General features: G+C 39.8%; 1 protein-coding gene across 1 annotated transcript; it reads left to right on the plus strand.

Annotated features, from left to right (window-relative positions):
- Nucleotides 1–5559: 5559 nt before the first annotated feature.
- LOC139716681 (galactosylceramide sulfotransferase-like) lies at nt 5560–21629 on the plus strand. The gene is made up of 4 exons (XM_071628210.1): nt 5560–5789; nt 12029–12153; nt 17305–17808; nt 20665–21629. The coding sequence occupies exons 1-4, from the start codon at nt 5560–5562 to the stop codon at nt 21564–21566; spliced, it is 1761 nt and encodes a 586-aa protein (XP_071484311.1). The 3' UTR covers nt 21567–21629.
- Nucleotides 21630–24220: the final 2591 nt, after the last annotated feature.

Raw genomic sequence — 24220 nt, forward strand, 5'->3', positions numbered from 1 at the left:
TAAAAATACTAAGAGAGAGAAAGGAAAAAAGAAAACGTCAGAAAGTATCACACGCGAGGGAAAACCTAACTTCAGCGCAAATTTCATATAATACCATGCATTATGTACGTATTATTTTACACAATTGTTTATTTTGAAAAGTAACTGTTGTTTATATTTTCATGACTTGTGAATATCTTTCATATTGACATAAGGCTGATTTCTTTTATAGAAGCGGAGAAATCAAAACTTACTGAAACTGAATTCAAAGATGCATGGATATACAACCTAAGACTATAATCCACCCCCACTTCTCATGATGCCATCTCTAAGAGGGGGAATGGTTTCGGATATATATACAAATGAGTTAACTTAAGACATCAATTAGGATCATTTGTTAACATAATCAGCTAAAGTTGGCAATCATAAGGAGGAAGAAGGGGAAAAAATAAAATAAAATACCCATATATAAAAAAAAATGATATTAGTTCTTTCCTCTTGTCATACATTCACAATACATTACATTGTACATTACATTACATTACATTACATTACATTACATTACATTACATTACATTACATTACATTACATTACATTACATTACAATACATTACATTACATCTAATAGAACGAGATTGTTGATAAAAAATACATTCACTAAAACTTCATTAATTATTTCACCTCATGATTATAGAAAAGCTGAAATCACACATGATTATACAATTCTGTTTTCATTTTCTGTTTTTCCTTTTGGGGAACAAAACCTTTCATCAAAACACAGTGTAACCACAGCAGAGGAAGGAATACGGTCATGCCTGCTGGTGATCTTTCTACAATAGCGACCTCTTGTGTTGGTCTGTAGCCAGTCTTAATATACAGCACTGGTCCACGCCCACTGTCCGTACTTTCTAGCGCACTGTGTGCGGTTATCTCTGCTTTATGCAGAGCATCGATTATGGGGGATCAGGCAGTAGCACGCATGATGTCATATACAATAGCTAGACTCTCCTTACCAGGGTTAGATCTATACCAAAGTTGATTAAACTTTGCAGTTTTGCTAATGAAAAATGATTCATATTACAATAATGAAAGATAACGCAGTGATGATGGTATTGGTTTTGATATCATGCCTTATGTCGATCTTGGCATGATGGCAAGTGGGGCGTAACTGTGATAATAATTTGAAGTGTGATTTTTCTCAAACCTGACCTGCTCTCAAGCCAATTAAGCTCACATCATCACATTGTGAAAGACAGGGTGAACTACCGACTGGGAAAGGGGAAAAAATCCTTGGTACTTCCCAGAAAACAACAATAGCTGATTGTACGGAGTGAGGACATTCATAGGATATTCCACTTCTCTCGATGAATCTTTCACAAAGTCAGGGAGCCAGAAAGTAATGAGGAAAGACAAGATTTTGACCCAAGCATGCCAAAACGGGTTAAACGTCATATTTTAACATTTTGAAGTGAGTCTATCATCAGATGGAGCGAATCAACGATAATGTTGCCGAGCAAGGAATATTCCTGAAGTTATGATTGACAATATCCCACATTATTTGTATTTTCTGATCATTTTCTTTGTTATTATCAGGTCTAATCTCAACTGTCCCAAATTGACAAGAATGGAGTTAATTCGTTTTGCAACCAAACTCTTAAAATATTTTGCGCCGTCCATCGCGCACAGCTGTGCACCGAGCATGTTTCCATTTTTGTTCTGCTTCTGAAAGATGACAGCCGGCTCCCGCGTTATGGCATCTTGACAAAAAAGGTGTAACGATAACTTTCATGAAACTGTGTATATCTACCCAAGAGACGGATTCACAACTCTCTCATTTACTTTGATCCCTTCTTCGATGCCTCCACCCAAAACATTAGAAGTTTGAGCCAAACTGGATCTATACCTCATCACAAAATGATAGGAGCACATTGTTTGTTTGTTTGTTTGATAGATACTTTATTTTATGCAAATCAATATACATAAGTTACATAATCATGAAAATGCAGGAAATATACAAAGTAAATTAAACGCAAAGTCGTTTGACTTGCATAAACCACGATACATACTAAGTACATAATCATGAACATGTAGGACATATGTAAAGTAAATTTAACACAGTCTTTTGACTTGCATAAACAACGATATGAAAGAAATTTAATATACAGTATGCATGTCTATGCAGCAGTGATAAGAATAACATTTATAGTTAAGAAATGATTATGCAGAGGGCCGCCATTATAAGCATTGCTTGAAAAGATGGCCGGCCCGAGGAAAAGATAAGGACGTACTAAATTCGTAACAATATAAATTCTGCTGCGAAGGTAGCAGGGGAAAATAAACTCTGGTGTGTGATGATTGATTCATGTGTCATTGCATAATGGATACACCTTTATCATGGAAATTACTTTTCGCAATCCCTACTTTTGAAAGATGAGCGATACATGATGGTGTAGACATGGTGATGTGCGAAAAGAAATTGCGCAAAGATTGATGAAATTAAAATCAAAATTATTGGACTGCTTTGGCATGTCCGGACACTAATCTGACATATTGATGAATAGAGAGCTACATATACTTGAAGATGATGCCGTATCAGTTTTATTTGTCGGAATTAAGCGGAAAGGTGATAAAATCGGATTTAAGGGAGGGTACTTGCAGTTTCAAACATTTTCCCAATATATAGCTCTGATCCACACGTTTGCACATATTTGTGGACGGGATTGACTTTCGTTTTTAGGGGAAATTGTTTTTTATTTAATACGTAAACAATCTGAATAATACTCGATGTCATATTAGTGTTCAAAATGAATCTTCAAATTGCTCAGAAAGATAGCGGCTTCATTAACATCGAACATCAAAAGTAATTCTTTTACATCCACAGAAAACTGACAGCTGCTTGAATAATAATGTTGTAGTTGGAACTTCAGAACTTGAACCTCCTCGATCTACCATTATTTGCTGAAAATCTAACCAAAGGACCAACAGCAAAATTATTTTATATATCATATGTTATATATTATATATCATATATAATATATAATATATAATATATTATATATCATATATTATACATTATACATTATATATTATATATTATATATTATATAGTATTATATATCCACCCCGACTCCCGCAGACCCTACCCCACTCGGTTGACTCCCTAAGAAAGGTCCACTAGTTCCAGTTCAAGAAGTATGAAAACATAAGATTTGATAATATATGTTATTGGCAGTTATGTAGGTTATGCACCCAGTCATATCATTTTTTTGTTTGTTTCAGATTCGTGTCTATTTCCTCTCTGTTTCTTCTTGCTATACTATTTGCTCTGTCACCTCTTGTCAAATTTTGATTTGAACGAAATATGGTTAGTTCGGACTTTTGTTTGTTGTTTTTTTAACAGAAAGAGCTCCAGAGTACATTGGGGAGTGTCTGGTACGACACTCTCACTCTAGGGGCACTCGTCTTTCATCATCCGTTACCTTCACTCAACCACACACGAAAAAACTAGCCGGAGATGCAGCTTTCTCTTCTTCTACTCCTAGGCTGTGTAATAAGCTCCCTCCTCTTCTCAAATCGTCACCCACACTTGATCATTTCAAACAAAACTTGAACACTTATCTATTTTGATGTTCCTATAATGTGCACTGGACTTATACTGTCACTGCCTGGTATTTTGTATATATTTTATCTCCTATGGTGACCAGGGATGACATGTCATAACGCTTTGCATCCAGTGGAAAAGGCGCTCTATAAATGTCTACTATTATTCTTATATAAATCGAATTCAGTTGAATTTTGACACCCCCTTCATGATATATATATGAAGAGTTTATTCGCAAAAACCGATAAGTCCATTTTTGAAGTTTTTGAAGTACGGTCTCTGTCATAAAGTACAAAATAATACCTTTTAAATGATATATTGGTCACTATATATTAAGGTACATTTTTGAAGTTATGGTCAAAAGAAGCAACAATTTTCTTATTACTCTCTCTATTTTTCTTGACCTTTAATCGCAAATATCTCCATTTGGCAAATATGGACTTATCGGTTTTTGCGAACAAAGTCTTCATATGTTATAGATGTATGTATATTATGTATATATCCTCGTTATGGGCCTGAAAAGACAGAGAGTGTGAATGTTATATACTTCCGTATTTCCACTGCCTGCTGGGCTGAGTATACGGGATATTATTCATCTGTCATATACCATAACAAGGACATTACGGGCCTCACATGTATACACGTCGTCTTCAACTTACTCGAGTTCACCGGCCTAATGGGGAATGGGACTCGGTGGAATTTGTAAGCCAGCACGGTATTGTACTCCACACAAGCACTGCACACACACACACATATATACACACACACAGCATGGAGCTTCAACTCAGACTTCCTTTCTGCATGATGTACAGAGTCTGTCAGGCCTGTCGCGCGAGAATACCGTCTTGCAAGTGATCAAGATCGCTTTCTTTCCAGTCTATCTTTTTTTAACATGGCTCTCTGCTGGTGTCCTGTATTCACGGCTGCTTTCTTGACAATAAACTGTACCTCCTTTGCCAGCAGTACAGACAGATGCAGCTGTAGCCAGCATAGGCCTATCTAACAAGGCAAGGGAGGTATCTAAATACTAGTGCCTCTTTCATCAAACCATAGAGGGAGAGCCCTGATCAGCAATATTTCTCCATGTTCTCCGAGTTCGCGAGAGAGGGTGAGATCACTTTCCACTTCGAACGACTGCAGACTCTTTCGAGTAGAAGTTCTTGTTCGGCGGTCCACGAGCAGAAATTGTGGGAACGTGTAGCGTGAATATTCCGTCATTCTGCCACGAACTGTGTCTGTTACTCAGTCTCTCCCTATGCCCTAAGATTTACAACATTGTTGACGTTTATTGTGTCGCAGCTGACCTGAGTGACTGTGTTGTTTTCCGCTGATTCATCTGCAGCAGCCATCACTTAAACATCAGACATATCCTCTGCGAATTGTCTTTTCAAACAGTGCAAACTGGACGGAACAGAGAACATCATTTGAACTCAGTGTAGACTCCAAAGTATTTCTCTCTGTCTCCGTTGACTCATTGGACTGGCAATACTGAGAATCGATATACCTCAACAACTTCGTTCTCTTTTCCGTCTACCAATCTCGCATCATTCGAATCGAATGATAGAAAACAACCTGCTCTACTATGTAATCCCTGGCGGATATTACACCTTTGTCCTGTTAATGTCCCTAATTACGATAGAATCTTCGGCGTGAGCTTCTTCGCCTGTTCTTGTTATGTGCATGGCTTCTGCCCGTGGGCTTCTGTAATCGTGAATATTATTGTCGTCATGTGTGATATTGGTGGTGACTGCTGAAATTGCTGTTGTTATCAGATCGTCGCCGGATCGATGGCAACCTTATCAGTGGCATTACGCTCACTGCTGGCGCGTGTCAGCTCGTACGAGTGACTCCGTGACGTCGAACGAGGGAACGATGTCACAAACGCCTGCCTCATCCACCACTACGACTTGCCTAAAGCCTCGTCGTTGAGCACTGGCCTCGTTTTGCTTTGCTGCTCTCTATAGGGCCTATCTACGCCATGGCTTTCAAGCCTTTCTTCCGAATTCGACGTCGGGTTGCTCTCTTCGCAGTGGCAATGACGAGTCTGGTTCTCTCCGTGCTCTTCTATTCGTCATGGTCATCGTCGTCGTACAGTCCTCTGTCGACGTCAGAGTTGGGTGGAAGTTCTCGTCGACGATTGACGGTGATCACAGACGTTCAGGGCCAAAATGGAAATCTCCGAGGCAAAACATCGGGTGTAGCTGATCGGTAATCATCTATTTGTTTTTTTTTTTTTGTCTGCGAGCCGGCTAATTTTGAGTGCTTTCAGCTTTCTTATTTTGTTGGTGGAAATGATGGGTATTTTGTTAAAAATCCGTGTTTTGTTTCAACTGCTGTAATTTTCTAATTTTGTGTCTGTTTACAAACAGCATCTCAATTCACCAGATCTTTGAAAACCTTCAGTCGTTACATTCTATAGAAATTGTGTACACCATCAAGTGTTGATAAGGAAATTAATTCATACTAATTGATTGATTGATGTATGGATGTATTTACTAAGTTAATAATTCAGCCAGTCACTTTCCACCAAACTACTAGACCCTGATGGGGTTTATAATACATGTATAGCCGGATGAGGGAAATTGGCAATCTGGTTTTGCTTCGGAGCAGGCAGATATTGATGAGAAGAGCCGAGGAATTGGATTCATCACCTTTAACGTAATAAAGCAAAACTTTCCCCGGCGAAGCAATCTTTCCATATTTATCATGGATATTTTTACCAAGCTGTTGTTGATGGATGAAGGTTGTTATGTTGCCTGATAACTATCTCCGTTATTTCTCTTCCTTCTTCAGTACACTACAGTGTGAGGAATTTGGAAGCGAGCTAATTAATGATGAACAGCTGCCTTCTCAGGCCTGCCAAGCGGTGTTAGTGTTTTAGAGTTAATCGTAATGGAAAACACAGTATGATGCATGAACGCCGGAAATAAGGCACTCGGGTAGAGACAGATCAAGCGAACGTCGTCAGGGAGGGAGTGGGGGAGGGGGGCGGGGAGGGGGAGTGGGGAGGAGGGAGGATATGATTGTGACCCCCATGATGGTGTCGAGGAAAATAATTTCTAGCTTCTTGAAGAGTCAGCACTGCCAATTGTTATCTTTTTAAAATCCATTTAACATTTACCTTCAATGATCTCAAATCTCTATCATCATAAAGAATAACCACATCGTGGTGACGATTAAAGAAATGAATGTGGTTAAGATTAGTATCTGTAGAATGGTCGTGTTGGCGCTGTATTGTTCAGATGTATGGACCAAGTTAACGATCCTGCACGACAATAATCCCACATCGGACTGAGTTTAGACTAGACGTCGGCTCATTTCCTGCAATGCCGCTTCCCGTGTGTCCCCATCATTTATTGCTATCTCCATCATTTATTGTTATCTCCCATGTCGGACCAAATCTGATTCCAGTCTTGATCTTTTGGAAGAGAAAATTTAATGTTCTCCTCAATTTAAGTGACTGCCAAAGGAGATACGAGCTCATGTACCTCCTAAAAATGAAATGTAGTTATGTTTCTTATGTTGGTATTAAATTGCAGGTATATTCGAATGAATTGATTTGTTTCCGGTGAAAAAAACCAGCGCCTCAAAAAGAAGGAGAAGAATTGTATATATATATATATATATATATATATATATATATATATATTATATAGTATGTAGTCCTATATATTTTATGATAACCATTATCATCATACTGGCTATATACTATCATTATAATCATCAATATTATTGTTCTCATTATTATTGTGCCTTCCTACTAATCCTATGACTCGGTGGGAGCAGTTATAGAGCGGGATACGAATGCTATTGATGCATAAAGCCTATTCCAAAGATATATTGTGAATACATGTACGGTTATAACAATAGCAAGTTTTAATGCTGTAAGAGTCTTACATGGTAGCATTGTATGCACCCTGCGCGATTCGTTCATAATGTATTACGATGCAACATTGATGAATTTAATCAGCCGTGGTGACGGAGGCATGGCGGAATGGGAGATCACTGATCGAACGCCATAAGTCGGGTATAACGGATAAGACGCTTGACTTTCGTGCGGAGATCCGAAGTCGAATCCCTTCAAGTGCTTATACGTCCTTGGACGAGATGGTTTTACAAACGATGTACTCCCTCTCGTTCCAGTATAATAATGGGCGCTTGGCAAAGTGAGGGTACTAAGTGCCCTCTGGTAGAGCAGTGACAGCACTAAAGAGGCTTCCCTGGAAAAAAAAAGACCGGGATTATAATTTGATCACTATTTTATTTACATTAGCCCATCACCCTCGAGTGAGACAATGTTCAGATATATATTTAGCTGACCCGAGAGTTCTGTGCTGCGACAGGGCTGTGTGTATAGTTGCAAACAGCGAGCAGCGTACCCGGAAATATTTATCAGTGCGCCTTGGTGGAAGGCTATAACATTTCACTCAAATAGAACGCAGGTGGTAACCAGATTTGACCCTGTTAGTACGAGTCCTCTCACTTATGACGAGTGACATGAAATGCTCATGGCTTCACACAATGTCTTCCTGGCGCTATACACACTGCAGATGTATAGACTCATACGGTCATGGTATGAATAACCCTACATGGGATTGAGTTTGGACCGCCGCTGGGCCGTTTCCTCTCCTGCGTTCCTTAAAGGGACACCGCCTTTTCTAGTCCCCATCACTGTATTTCCCATGTCAGACAATCTCATTCTGGTCTTGATATTTGGGAAGTGAAAATTTAGCATTCTCTTTAATTGTACTTGAATGTCAACTTTACTGCCTAAGACCCTTCCTATAAACCATCGCCTAACCAGTATAGATGTAGGTGTATTTCAATGAATATAAGATATAGTCCTATTCGGTAAAAAAGCATTTCCTCGAATGGATATAAATCAAAAGTTCATATACGATTATAGTCATTCATACTCTACAAGTGCTTCGGAACAGCGATTTCCTTTTACTGGCATTTATAATGCATACAAAAAAAGGACAATGATTAATTAATTTTAAGCTCGCTTGCACACCCCTTTCCAAATTCACGTGCTGTGTAGTCTCCAGAATATAGCCTATTCTTATTGTGATTGAGTTAATTGTTATTCTTAACAAAATTCAGAGTACATTGTGTCATTATATGTATGATTTTTAAAATAAAATCACAGTAAGGAACCACTACATGCCAGATTTAGTTGAAATGTACATGCATTTGCCATCGTAACTATAACTGGGGTTTTCATTTGAAACGTTCATCCTCAATAAAGTAAACTATCTTTGTTTTAAATTACTTTACCGTAATGACATTGGCGCGCGGAAGTTGGCCTACAATCACTATAGCTGATGAGACGATCAGTGTTACTAAAAATAAATCATTCTGCAACATAACATATAACATTTCATGTGACTTTAAAGGCCAATAACCAAATTTTATTTTTCTCACACACAAGTGCGAGAAGACGTGTGGTTTTAGGGTCTTTTGAATTGCACCTGCATGTGTAGCCTTGATAAGTCTTCATCTCATCACCATGGAAACAACACAATGCGGCGACTATTTGCGCATCAATCGGTCCTCCGCCCTATTTACCTCTACTTCAGGTAAAGGGTTCGTGACGGTGCGAGAAGGTACCTATTTGGATGGGGGAGGGGAGTAAATAGTGCTATTGTGGCTAGAGGTGGAAAAAAAAATTAGCCACCTCCTCAAAAAATCGATGACCGCAGATATACCTGTATGTATTTTCTTACTTATTACTAGGGTTCCGTTTCATGAAGTCATGACATAAAAGTCTTTGTAAACCTCAGGATGGCTAAATCGCTCATAAGTATGCAGAGACTTTCAAATCCATGTCATGAAGTCTCTCATAATTATGTGTGTCTTATGAGGGAAAATTCTCTCATAAGACTTTCATGAAACGGACCCCTGGTGAGGGAATTGCTCTTACAACACAGCATGTTGTTGATATTGTGTTGTTGCTAGTACATACATTGTACTTCCAACCATATGCTTCAGCCACAGTGAGCATAAAATATTCCCTTTATTTTCATTGTTCTTTCTCTGAACAAGAACAAAAACAAAAACAAACAAACAAACACATTAAACGAAATCACATTCCGCCATCATCACCATCATCATTTTACGTGAAATAATCAACAGAAATTGGTGAAGACCGCAAGTTTGAACGCATATTTTGTTTTTCCAATAATCTCGGCGGCCAATACTGTATCGCTGTACAACTTTTAAAGTCGATGACTTTATTTTGATGTCGAGCAAACTTCTCCCGGTCTGTTTGTTGAGTGGGTCAACGTATACTACGGAACGGATTTGCCATCAAACCAGGGAGGTGCAACCCCATTTCCACCTCCCTTGTCAAACTCAGGTTCCTTAGCTCCATACTCCGAACGAAGGACGTGGTTGGCCGAAAGCCAGAGTACAAACTGAACAGCATGACTTGCGAAGATATCTTGTCTGCGTGTCCCGAGTGTTCTCACTCTGTCGTGATTTTGCTCCCCCTGTGTGGCGGGCCCCCTACAGATGTCTTTGCTTTTGTGAAGCAAACTACGGTATAGACAGCGCAGCTCATGGTGTTTTCTTTAACGTCGTTGTCTCGTTCATGGAGAGATGAGGAAGAACAAGGAACTCACGATCAAAGCCCGTAAACAAACGAACAAACCAAGGTAACGCAGTGTCTAAAAAGGAAATACAGCTCTAACGCGTGACTGAGCAAGCTGCAGGCCTTCTATTATAATCACTTTCCTATGTACTGCTGACGTGAAGAAAACAACTCGATCACGCTTCTAAGGTTAAAGCTCCACATCAGGGCTGTCGGAAGATTGTCAGTATATAGACCAGTTCGGTTTAGGTACTGTTTTTTTATGGCAATTTCTATTTAACTGGGGGCTTCAAGTATGCCTAACAAAAGATAATCTATGCACTGACATAGCAACGCACCTGGCTCATTGCATAAGCCATTGAAATGCTTTTGTTCTTCTTTGAAAGCCCCCAGTTATGGCCACCATTTGTTAAAGTGCTCTGAAGTCGGATTTATCTACACGCGATGTATGGGGCACCCTTGGTAGTACAGTGTTTGTCCTGGTTTATGGGGCCCTGAATTTAATTTGAGCTCATCGTATAGCACCATTTTGTAAAAAGGGAGAGTGTATTGACGCAGATACTTTGCGCCGGGTGTGGGGTATGGTATAAGGATTAAACTGCAAATCCCTCAGACCAAAGGCTAGCCGTGATGGAAGGTTTACTTCGAACAAAGAAGACACCCTCTTGGCTTTGTACATGTATCAAGGCTTTGCCGCCGTGCTTTAAGACCTTCTAACGAAGGGGGAAAGAGCTAAGTAATACGAACATCAAACGACATGCATCTACATTATTGATATCACGACATCAGTAAATTATCATTACCGTCATTAAAACCATTTTGTCATGGTCAAACAGTGGTGACAATACACATTGTATAAAATTCTATTTTATTATTTCAATAAGCCCTTGCGATATTCTTAATGGTGGCTCTGCATTCATGCTTGTGAATAATAATGAAAATATATCCCCGTGAATAACCAATACATGTTTAGAAAGCAAATATATTAACTGCAATAAAGCACTAATGACAAAATATAGTATACACATTACAAAGAAGTGGATGTATACTCAGTACTATGTAATCTTGCCAGTTGGCAGCGATCGAGTTCACTTTGTCAGGCCTTGATGAACCTGAATCACCCTGTATAACGGACAGGCAATTGCTTAGGCTAATCATGTGCCAAAGTAGGGCTTTCGCCAAGAGATGTCAATCTCAACGGTATAAATCACTTTTATTTTGATAAATCAAAAATAGCCAACCCTGGAAGCCAGACGCGGATGTCTGACTACATTCAGCAGCAACCTGCACACTGTATCATACAGCAGATGTAGGCCTACTTCAATTGCCAGTTGTGTATACAATGAAAGGAAATACTAATGTTGTTTTATGAGGTGGATCAGAGTTTGCTATGGCACCTCTCGAGAGTCTTTCGAGGGTCATTTCAATGATAATATGGTTATACGGGTGCACGTCACGAGACCGACACCCACGAGTCATACAGCCGACGAGTCATACAACCCATGAGTTCGACCAAATTTAAAGCAAACAAGGCCCACGCCGGGACCGACACATGTATGCCTGTATCTGTCGAACTCGTGGGCTTTATTTGCCAGTGTCGAACTCATGGGCTGTATGACTCGTGGGCTGTATGACTCGTGGGCTGTGTGACTCGTGGGCTGTTTGACTCGTGGGTGTCGGTCTCGTAGGATCTGACCCCGAGATTACTGCAGTGCTAAAGGAACATGTTGTTGCCAAACACATGCTTTCAAGGGTTCAGTCAAGTTGTTGATTTATCTATAAAACTTTAATGCATACTGATAGATAAATACGATATCAAAGATACTCTCTTGTATTAATTTTTCTTTGCTATTAGAGTGATCAGGAATTGGACGAAATATGAGGGGAAGGATGACCTTCAGCGGGTTCAGCTTGGCTTGCCGACCGTATCCGGGGTAGCCGCTCGCGATCAGGCGATGACCGGCCCTGAGCAATGGCCAGGTAAGGAAGGAACGGACTCCATGTGACGAGTATACACCCTGGTATACTTCGAGACGTCATTCCACAGCCAGCGCATGAGTGACTGTCATAACATCAAATTATTACTTTAATCCCGCATTTTCACCATGCACCTGCCCGAACGCACTTGCAGAGCGCGGGATGATAACACGACAGTGAGGGCATTAGTAAACTAGAAATGTCGCTACGGCGACTGATGCCTCCGCCATAATGCATGATTCTCCCAATAGGTGTATAGTAAAATGTCTTCACAATGTGTGATGACAGTTTCACATAACTGGCAAAATATCGAAATAACAGGTTTATCAGAAATATCTTGAATGTTCACTTTCCACGAACTGGGTTTGCTATAATTGTCTATTAAAGAGTGCATGTACACATATTTGGGGAATTGGAAATTTTTACTTGACTTCTGACCGACCTTATTATAAGTTTATGCATTGAGTATAATTTTCAAAATATGAAGAAAGAGTGTAATTACCAGTACAAAATATATATATTTTTTTCATTTAAACCTAACCTTTGACCTTTGACCTTCTGGCTGGAAATTTCCAAGAGAATCTCCATTAAGTAATACATGTACATATATTAAATTTTAAAACTAATAATGCAATCATTGCATATACTAGTACAGGCGTATATGAGGGAAATAGTAACATTTTGAGAAGTTGACCTTGACCTTTGACCCCTGACTATTGACCCATGACCCCTAAATTCCCTAGATAATCCCTGCCAGTCAGTACATGCATGTACCAAGTTCAATCAAGATACATTGAACCATTTGTGAGAAAAGTGATATTGCAACATTTTCACCTAACCTTTGACCTTTTGACCTTTGATGTTATGACATGATACTCTCTCTGGAGAATCTTTATGCAGTAGTACATGTCTACACTAAGTTTCAAGAAAATAACTGCAGGCATTGCATAGATATGGGGGAAATAGCAACATTTTTAGCATTTGACCTTGACCTTTTGACCTTTGACCTCTTGTCAATGTCACTAAAATCTACTCAACTAATTGTCCCATCATACATCATCCTTGGACCAAGTTTGGTGAAAGCTGCTTCATCCAGTTTTGAGTTATCACGTAAACAGATAAATTTTAGGATTTGACCTTGATCTTTGACCTTTGACCTCTGTCCGATTTCACTGAAAAACTAATCAAATAATTGTCCCATCATACATCATCCTCCAACAAAGTTTGGTGAAATTTGCTCCATACAGTCTTGAGTTATCGCGTAAACGGATAAATTTCATGATTTGACCTTGACCTTTGACCTTTGACCTTTAGCCGATTTCACCTAAAATCTAATCAAATCATTGCCCCATCATACTTCATACTTGGACCAAGTTTGGTAAAATTCCAGTAAATATTACTCAAGTTATCGCGTAAACGAAAGCGGACGGACGTACGTACGGACGTACGTACGGACGTACGGACGTACGTACAGACGTACGGACGGACGGACAACCCGAAAACATAATGCCTCCGGCACCACTACGTGGCGGAGGCATAAAAATAACCCACATGCGCATGATATCTTTGGAACAGTCCAATACGCCCGAGGCGATAACTGAGGCTGATAGAACTGTTTCGAAGGTACAGTGTGTGGGTAATTTAAAGTAATACCTGAGGAAAACGATGTGTATTATTTGTACTACAGAATGACGAAGGATGGATGATATCATTCCGCGGCAGACATTTTCGCAAGTACATGTATATGAAGCGATGAGTAATTGTTATACTCGCTCTGTCGCCATTGCGACGTGAAAGTTCTGTGCTATGACCGGTCATAATGTAAGCAAAATATGTGTTGGGCGAGATAAATATACGTGGTCCCGTTATCATATTTTATGATTGGGATACACAACATACACAATTATCGCTGTCTGACATACTGACTGAGCTAAATGATCCCGTACCACAAACAATAATTATCATATTAAAGTCTTGCGCGCGTTTGCTTAGATACCAATGATCACAATACGTGTATTGCATTAGCTATAGAAAGACGTCTGTGTGTAGACTATAAGTTGTGTGCGTATCAGAAAGGGTATTTCCCGAGTCAATTTCCTGTTCGGGTTTTTCTTTGTTGTTGTTTGTTTGTTTCTTTGTTTTTAGTCAATTTGTGTGTGTGTGTGTGTGTGTGTGTGTGTGTGTGTGTGTGTGTGTGTGAGGTGTATATGGAGAACAGTGAAAGAAACGCGTTCGTCGGTGAAAGCCGGAGAAGTAAGATAATCCAAAATTTCATTAAGGGTACCTTTTGTTACTGGCGATTTTTTTTCTTCCCGCTTTCCCTCTTGTTGGATATACTGTCATAGCGTTTCTGACATATTTTATGTTAGTTACTGAAATACAGTTTTACATACAGTGTAATGGATTGGGAGGGCTAGAAACGTTGAATTTCATCAAACAAAGAGTTTGTCCGGCGTTTTCGAAAATATCGTAACGAAATAAATTGCCGCAATTTGGTCTGAAGTATATCAGATAACGATAAATTGTGTTTCAAGATTTGATTGTTCTCAAATAATTTTGACGTAAACAATGGACTAAAAGGTTGTTGAAGAGTGGATATAAATTGCGCATTTCGAGTAGACTGTACAAGTGAAAAGCAGGAAATGAATGACTAATAGGCCTACTAGCGACAGACCTCTCACAAACTAGGCAGAAATTAATGTATGCAGGTAGAACATTCAATTCGATTTAAGTGACGGTAAAATTATGATAAAAGTACAAAATAAATGAAGAAATTGCGTGCATTGACGCGCAATGAAGTGATTATTATTTCTTCCGGTAATTTTGCAGCGATGTTTAACCCGCGGTTCGTAATGTTTGGAAGCGATATGTCAGTACATATTTCTTATCGAGGCTAAGCAACTCATGGAGTAACAGGTGGAAGGACGAGATTATTAAAGGAAGACAGCGAGGTTTCCTCTCTACTCATTAGCGGCATTTCGTCACGCCTGAGGAACATTCTACGCTGTACATGTTTGAAGGAAATCTCCGGACGATTTTCAGACTTTTACATTTGAACAACTGTAAATTAGTTATACTGAGTATACAGAGTTTCAGAATTTATAATGATTGGGATGAGGAATATGAATGCTTTCAAAATTTATAACAAATTGCAGCAAACAAGGATGATGACATGGCAGCCTCACCATAAGAATACATGAGTTGGGGCTCAAGGAAGCAGAACAAAAGAAGAAGGCATGCGTAGATTCTATACACAGGTGATCTTGTTACGCAAGCGGTATTATAATGGAATTACGCTTACATTTCTAAAATATGTGAGGCTCTATGTCATCAACACTGTTCAGTGTAATTTGTTTAAGATTTTTGAGAGTATTGGTTTCTCTACTCAAGGACCACAATAAATTCTGATGGAACTGTCGATTTATGTAGGACTACTACATGATGTGAAATTATGACAATCGTCTGGAATGCCCCTTTAATCTTGGTTCCAGCTGGTTGCAGAAAGACTATATAAGAGTCAGACAAGTTTGAAAATGTGCTCATAGATATTATTCGTTACCTTTCTGGTGCAAAATACCTTGGAATGTCTTTGAGCTTTACATTCCATCGACATTTTTCCCGATTATTTTCCGGGGCTGACACTGATTTTGCATGCATACGGTATATTTTAGTTGCTGATTGGTGTGTCAATCTCAGCAAAGGGCCGAGGTTGCCATGGAAACATGCATTGAATTTAATTTCACCTCTATGAACATGCCATAGTAGGGCCTATAATGTCTAACGGGCAAGGTACATCGGGCGTCAAACTTGATGATGGAACCAGGGCCCCATTTCATATAACTTGTTATCAATTACAAGTTACGATACTTCTTATAAGCTACTGGAATCCTTGCATCTGATTGGCTTAGAGCAAATTTGTCATAGAAATGTGGCAGTTGTTACAGACAACAAGTTTTATGAAACGGGACCCAGGTTACTCTTCTAGTAGAAGAGCTGCTTCCTAGTTTGCTTGAGTTATTCCACTTTGATGCAGTACAAGTCTTTCACAGTAATATTTTTATGACAACTCGGCAATACGTCTGAGATTTGCCTGCCTTTAAACAACGACTAGAGACCATTATTACTTAAAATATACGAAAAACATTCTAAACGGGTTCAATAGTTAAGATTGTGAAGTCAGGGTTTGGAATATTTATTTTTATGAAAGAGATCACATAATGGAAAAAAAAAATCAATTCATACGAGGGACCTAGACACAAGTGACTACAGTGCTGACTAATCAACTTTTAAGCTTATTATAAGCTTATTATAAGCTTACGCCAAAACAGAGGTACACTGGGGGGGGGGGGGGTTGACAAAGGGAATTTTCATTAAAGTAAAAGACTAAGTATAAATGACTCAAACATTCGGAGCAGGTGGAAACTATGACACCATGTGCAGAAAGAAGAGTCAACAAATTGCCCCCACTGCCCGAAAGAAACCGCAATGATTTCGTTTATTCGTACAAAATGTTAATATAGTTCACATTATGTCAAACAAAATAAATGGTTCTCCAACCTGTTCCCATCACAATACATCATGCACACGCAGTCACACCATCAATCACTTCACTCTGTTCCCAAGTGTATGGTAACAGGTCCTTTTCGGTTGCTGCCCCAAGATTTTGAAATTAAATACCACAGCATATTCGTCAGTCTGCTACAGGGATACTTGCTTTATTTTAATCTTCCTTAAAGACTTATTGATTTGTAAAGTGAATATTTTTGTTCAGCTTTACATCAATGTATACAGCTTGTGTCTTTTATGTTTACATGACCATAGAACCTTATTTATCCCGGTCACTTGGAATGTAATATGTTAATATTTTTGTGTATGTTTCAATGTGCTTGCAATGGATAATTGTAAAGTGCGTACCGGTATATAGCCCACAGGGAATATTTCATTTGTTATATTTACATTTGTATATATATATATATATATATATATATATATATATATATATCATCATAATTATTTGTTATTAAAGCGATGTTCACTTTGAAATCAATACAACTTGTATTTTAGTCTATATTCAATGATTTTTATTTTTATTTTTTTTTGATCGGTGTTAACCTCAGCTATTGTATCTCTCTATGTGGTTATTTTGTATCTTAGGGGCCAATCTAGAGAACCGTCCGGAGAAGGATTTTGAAAACGATGTGGAGAACGGTCAGATCAGGCCCGACACCTTCCCGGTTGTTAATCCCGTTCGAAAGAACACGCCCGTCTCAATATCGCGTGTGGATGTTGGAGCGGCAGCCAACAGCAACGCATTACCAGGGCAGGGGCAAGGGCGCGACCAGGCGGCTCCACCAGCGAAGAAGCCCTCCAGCTCAGGCAGGGAATCCGAGAAAAGGGGAACGGTGTCGAATTGGGGCGGGTGTCATCCGCAGCACAACATCGTATTCTGGAAGACGCACAAGTGCGCAAGCTCCACAGTGCAGAACATCATGTTTCGGCACGCGGAGAAGAATGACCTCCGATTTCTTCTTCCAGCGAGAACACACCTGTTCGACCTCATCCGCAGGTTCAACGCCAGTCGGGACGTTCCCGCGGGTTTCATTGAGAGGGAACGGCCATTCAATATGTTCGCGCACCATGCCAGATTCCATGCTGCAGGTGAGGTTCTAATTTTTGCCTGATACTGAAAACTTTTGGGGCACTTCAGGGACTGCCTTCTGATACACGTAATTTTGTTTAGCTTAAAATAGCCAATTTATTTTTACTAGTATTCTGTTTGTAGTGATCTTGGTATGCAGCGACGTCAGTGTTTGGCGATTACAGAAAAAAAAGTAGTTGTCTCTTTATGCAGAATGGTGTAATCAGGGAGCAACTCGCCGTCACCTTCTGTTCCTTCAATTACACTGCCTGTTTAGATACTCATCTCCTGACCGTTTGCAGAGATGCCAAGTTCAAAAAACTTTTATGAGTGAGATTTTTATGACTCGGCGTCTCGGCGCTCGCGCGCATGCGCACGCGAAAGAGGAGGGTGTCCCCCTCCCATGGGAGGGAGCTTTTTTTTAATTATTAGCTCTTAATGATGCTATCTGGTGCATACTAAAGTGACTATTTTTTACTAATTTTGAAAGGCAAAAGGGAAATATACCTTCAATTGCAACTATCACTTTAATCCTTTGAGCTATGCTCCTTATTTTTGGCCCAAATTGCAGACTTCACCAGATGCGTGAGAAAAATGGGTGCCATGCGTGAGATCGTGAGACAGACCCTAAATGCTTGAGTCTCACGCAGAATGCGTGAGACTTGGTAGCTCTGCGTTTGTGACCCCTTTTGCTGTATCGCCTCTTTTGTTTTTGTTTTAATTTATTTCTGTCTTTTTTGTATCTGCGGCAAACAGCAATGAACATGCGTCAGCTTATAAGTCCATTTCAACTGTGTGTGGTATTGTTAAGTGGCTAATATATTAGCTAAAATCTAAACAACTTAACAACGACTTTTCTTCTTCTTTTGGGAATGATGGAGAGTGTAACAGGTTATATTCTATTTACAAAACAAAATGAAGCTATACTCACAAAATAAATTGCAGTCATGTCGTGACTATCACGCCAACTTCCTGTATACATGCCCATAGGACACCGAGGTAGCTGGCTAAGTGACATTTGAATTATCCCTCTCCCCCCCCCCCCCCCAAAAAAAAAAAAATAAGATAAAAAATAATAATTAAAAAAAAATAAATAAAAAAAATCATATTTTCTGTTATTTTAATTAAATTTTCGCTGAAATTTCACCTCCTGAATTTAAAGGGATGGTATACTAGTAGTATTGATGGAGATGAGGATTGGGCTCATAACTTGTTGCGAGATGCCAAGAACCACTTATAAAATAGAACAAAGCATACCATTCTAAGAAGAATTCAAACTTTATTTGACGAAAATCGGCTTTGGAATGGCCGAGACATCCAAAAACAAAGTAAAACAAAGCGATCCTATTAAAAAGTGGGTCCCACCTTATAGGATTGCTCTGTTTTGGATATCTCAGCCATTTCAAAACTAATTTCATCAAGTAAACGTTGAATATACCTCTTGGAATTACAGGCTCTTTCATATTCCATAACAGGTTTCACAGTATCTGAAAAAAAAGTTTAAAACCTGAAGTTAGGTCTCAACCGAAACTATACAACCCCTTTAAAGCAGCTGTCTCGTGCGGGTAAAATCTCTCGTCATATCTTGTGTCAAGAGGTCAGTAAAGTCAATAAGAGCGCAGAAATCTGCTAGATTCATCATCACGTTCATGGAGGGAAAAGTGTCTCAGCGGTTTCGATGCAAGATGGACGCATTTTATGGATGAAGTCGTATGTAGAGGGCAAGATATAGTACAGCAAGTAGCTTTATATCCGACCAATCCATATCGCCTGTTTCTTCATTCTGTTCATTTCACCTTTCGGGCTTATTTCCGTTGAAGAAACGTTTGTTTAGGCTGATATACCCTCAACCGAAACTTTGTCCAGCAAACGCTTGTCAACATTACAAAAACGAGATACAGTTTTACTGAACACAATAAATTGTCCATGTCATCTTTCCAGTGATTGTGGAAGCACAATTTGTTTGTTTGTTCCCCCCCCCCCCCTCAAAAAAAAAAAAAAATAAGAACGAAAAATCCATGCTACTGACGACAGGCGATTAATAGACACGCCAAAAACCAGGTCAGGTCATGGTTAGGCCGCCGCACACTACACGACTTTTGATAGCACGACTGGCAGACCTTGGATCAATATATCACATTAGCCTCAGAATAGACACGCCTGGTTGTCTTTATTTCAGATCCAAAGTCGCTTAGCAGTGCGACCGAAAGTCGTATGTGTGCGGTGGTCTTTAGATACGAGATGGTGATTGAAGGGGCCTCCTCGATCCGTAACACAGTGCACTTCAGTTATAACGAACACGGTTATAACGAAATTTTCACTGCAATTAGCGAAGCAAAAATTAGGTGAAAATATGATCATTTATATATTTTACTTTACTGTTCGGCTGTAACAAAATCTTGATACAACTCATACAAGGCCCGCCGCACACTATAGGATTCACGACTATACGACTGACAGAGTTTGGATCCGAAATAAATCACAATAGTCTCAGAACATACACGCTTGTTTATTTCAGATCCAAAGTCTGTCAGTCGTATAGTCGTGAGTGGTATAGTGTGCGGCGGGTTTTACTGCCTGTCACGAGGACTCCGTTATAACAGGAATCGCCTGTAGACACGAGGAAGGCTCCCGACTTGATTTGAATTTGCAAAGATGATCCTTTATTATGATGATACTTAGTAACCTTTCGTATAGGTAAATGATGAATCGAAGAAGGGAGAAATCTTCATGACCTCATCATAAATATTATAGGTACAAATGATGATGCGTGATGAATAGAACCCATCTCACAGGCTGCTATTGTAACATTCGCATTAGATACGCTTTTCAGACTTAATCAGCTCACTATACCTATACGATAATCTTGCTTTCAGACGTGGCGACCTTGATGCCAGCCAACTCTCTCTACGTCACTATCCTACGGGACCCTCTCACTCTCTTCGAGTCTATCTACACATACTTAGAACTCCCCGTCCACTTCGGCAACGATACCCACCCGGTCTCCATCCGGAGTTTCCTCAAGGAACCGACCAAGTATTATAGCACGTCCGATATGAACGTCCACCGCCGCTACGCCCGGAATCCGCTGCTGTACGATCTCGGCCTGGAGCCAACCGAGATGGACAGCAAGTCGAGAATTGCCGATACCATTCTCGAGGTCCAGATGCGATTCCATTTGGTGATGATCGCCGAATATTTCGACGAGTCGTTGATTCTTCTCAAGCAGCTCCTTTGCTGGGACTACGACGACATCTTGTACCTGAAACTGAACGCGCGCGAGAAGACGCGCCGAGTCACACCGTTCGTGCAGAACCTGCTAAAGAAGTGGAATTACGGCGACTCACAACTCTACCAGTACTTCAATGACACGTTCTGGACGCGAGTGCGTAGATACGGTTATGAGCGCATGCAGCGGGATGTGCGGACGTTGCGACTTCTCAACGCGCGACTCCTGAACCGATGCGTGCGGGAGGCGACCAACGCAGACGACATCGACGATCAAGAATCGATCTGGCATCCAGAGGGCGTTGATATCGTTGCGTATCGGTTGAGGGACATTGCGAGGAATGATCGGACGTGTAAAAACGTGATAAAGCCCGAGAAGCTCTTCACCGAGGAACTACGCGCCAAGCAGGGCGACTACTTTTTCCCGCCAAATGACCGCAGTGATGAGACAAAGTGGTGGCACATCAAGGACAGAACAGAGAGGAATGTAGTGAAAGTTTTGGACGCCTTGATGGAACGACTGCATCCCAAAGACAAATCATCGTCGTGATGGCGCACACCTTGATGAGTGCTCCATGACATTCTCGCATTTTAAATCATGGTCTGAAATCTAGCTTGAATGCTTTTATTAAAAAATAAATAAAACTGTCGGTGTAAAATAGTAATCATGGGACAAGGGCGCGTCGTAATTTCATTCGTTAGCAGATTTGCAATTTTCTGGACTTATTTTGTTCCCTTCAAATTTTAATGGTCGAGGGCAGGATGTATACCAGCGGTATTCCATTGATTTTTGTCTTCCGCTAGAACAACCACTGCTGTTTATATTAAATAGCAATACTGATTGTTAAATCATTATCGTCGTTACTTCAGCAACTCTTATTTTGTTGTGTGCCCGTGGGTACCCGCTCCTCCTTTAAAAACATTCCGCGGCCCCTAAAGAGGAATGGACAGAAAACAAACAATACCTAGCTTACGAGAGCGTGAATGGACACATTGTACCTCTGCAACTTAGAAAAACTCGTATTTTTTATAAGTGGAAAGCCAGTGACTTGCCTTACAATGATTTGGTGCTACTATGCCGTCTTCCCTTAGTTCTACTTGCTGCAAATGGAATGTCTTGGCGTAGTCACTGCCGATAGGTATACGGTGCTCTTTCCATTCATTCTTTTACAGGTGTAATTCATGAATTGGTATTGATATTCTTATATCGCAGATTAAGGTAGTTAGCGACAATGAATGCCCTATATGCTCATAGAGTAGGACCCTACTTCCACTCGAGTATGGCCGAATCGGCATTGGATGCGTTGATATCGTAGGGCCGTGCAGAAGGTATACTGCTTACCCGTGTTACTAGTGTATTGCAGAATCGCACGGTCCCCACGCAAGTAGTGTGTAAGCATGGTGCCATGGTAACAGAAGTTCCTCAAAGTAACTGTCGTCAAATCCGTAAAGAAATTGAGCCCTGCTCTCCTTTTAAAAAAGGACAAGTTTCAGTTTCATAGACAACTTCTTCTGTATGATTGAATATTCATGTGTTGTTGTTTTTTCTGCACCCTGACACGAAAGCTCAATGCAATTTATGCACCAGGGAGATAACGGGTTCAACTGTTATTATATTACTGGCAGACGACGGTATACTTTCATATGCCTAATTCCAGAGGCTCCAACTCTCCCGTTTTCGGCGGGCGGGAGATCTCCCGCCGAGAGCCCATTTTTGGAAAATCTCCCGTTCTCCCTCTTGAGATTTAATTTCTCCCGCCCTGGCTCTGTGTCTCCCGCTTGAAATGATTTCTTACTTAATATCATTGTATGTTGAAAAAAATAAGCTTTAGATAGCACGAAAGAACATCTAGAACCCTATAGAGCTGGACCCCGGTCGCAAGGAACTTCGCGCTTCGCGCACATCAAATTGGAGTCTCCCGTTTGCTAGGGGTTTCAGGCGGGAGAATCTCCCGATCAGAAGGTGCTTGGGGTTGGAGTCTCTGTAATTCTATCACTAATATTTTTCTTTCTGGTGTATTGATTGAACATTTGCCGCTTCTTGAAATAACTCTTCTAGACTCAAGGCCAAAAGGACTATCAGATTGTGGAAAAAAAACCCAAACAAACAACTCGTGCATAGTTGACTAGATGCCAACAAAATCAATACAGAAAACATCTGTAAATTCTACTCCCGCGTGTCATCCGTGATAAACAAGTATGACAGTTACAGGTGCTATTGAAATACAATGTACACATGCGGAATGTACAGTGATATTCGTCAGACAGTAAAGATAGGGAGTTGGCGTGTGTGTGTGTGTGTGCGCGCGCGCGCGTGTTTGAAGGAGAAAGACAGTAATTCAGATTTGCCCTATAGACTGTCCGTGTTGTACAGGGTGCATTTGCCTTCTATGGTGTTCGTAGCAATATTGTATATACATGTATGTCACCCCATGAGTACCAATTAAAGATAAATTTGTAACATTTAATGTGGTGCTATGGATGTCTTGCTTGTGTGGTGCATGGAATATTATGCAGTAGTGACAATGGTGAATACATGTACAATGTATTGTGCTATCACATCTTCTTGACAGCAAGTATTTTCCTATTGAGTGGATAAAGAGTCTGTTGAGTTTGCCTTTCAAGTCATACAGAAATTTCCACTGTCACACTTTAACCCATTAAAGAGGAAATCCACCCCAAAAATAAATAAACTTCAAAAGAAAGAGATAAAAAATTCCCAACAGCATGATACAAAAATGATAAAAATTAGATAAGAAATAAAGGAAGATTTGACAAACGTTTTGAAATTTCACATTTTCTTTTCTGAAAACATTTCTTGACCAGTCCTTATGAATATTCAAATGAGTGAGTTGATGTCATACCCTCACAATTTTTCATGCATGTTTTATATGAAATTCAGAAAGTTATTTTTAGCTAATACAAGTAAAAGCATGTTCCCTTACCAAGATATATCAGAGTTAACATCTGTTCTTTTTTTTTATTTTGGGTGGTTTTAAAGCAAGTTTTATAATTTCTACAAGCTGAATTATAAGATGTTTGTCATTTTTATCATACACAAAATGAATAAGAAATTGTGAGAGCATGACTGAATTTCAGTCTGGTATTATTTGAATGGAAGTGAAAAAAAAACCATCTTGTTTAAAAAAAGAAGAAAAATCTCACAATGTTCACTGACTATACTCCTTTCGTTTCATTTTTCTC

Source organism: Diadema antillarum, unplaced genomic scaffold, assembly GCF_040938485.1.
Source record: "Diadema antillarum isolate AM-2024a unplaced genomic scaffold, OU_Dant_1.0 scf00000069, whole genome shotgun sequence".
NCBI lineage: Eukaryota > Metazoa > Echinodermata > Echinoidea > Diadematoida > Diadematidae > Diadema > Diadema antillarum.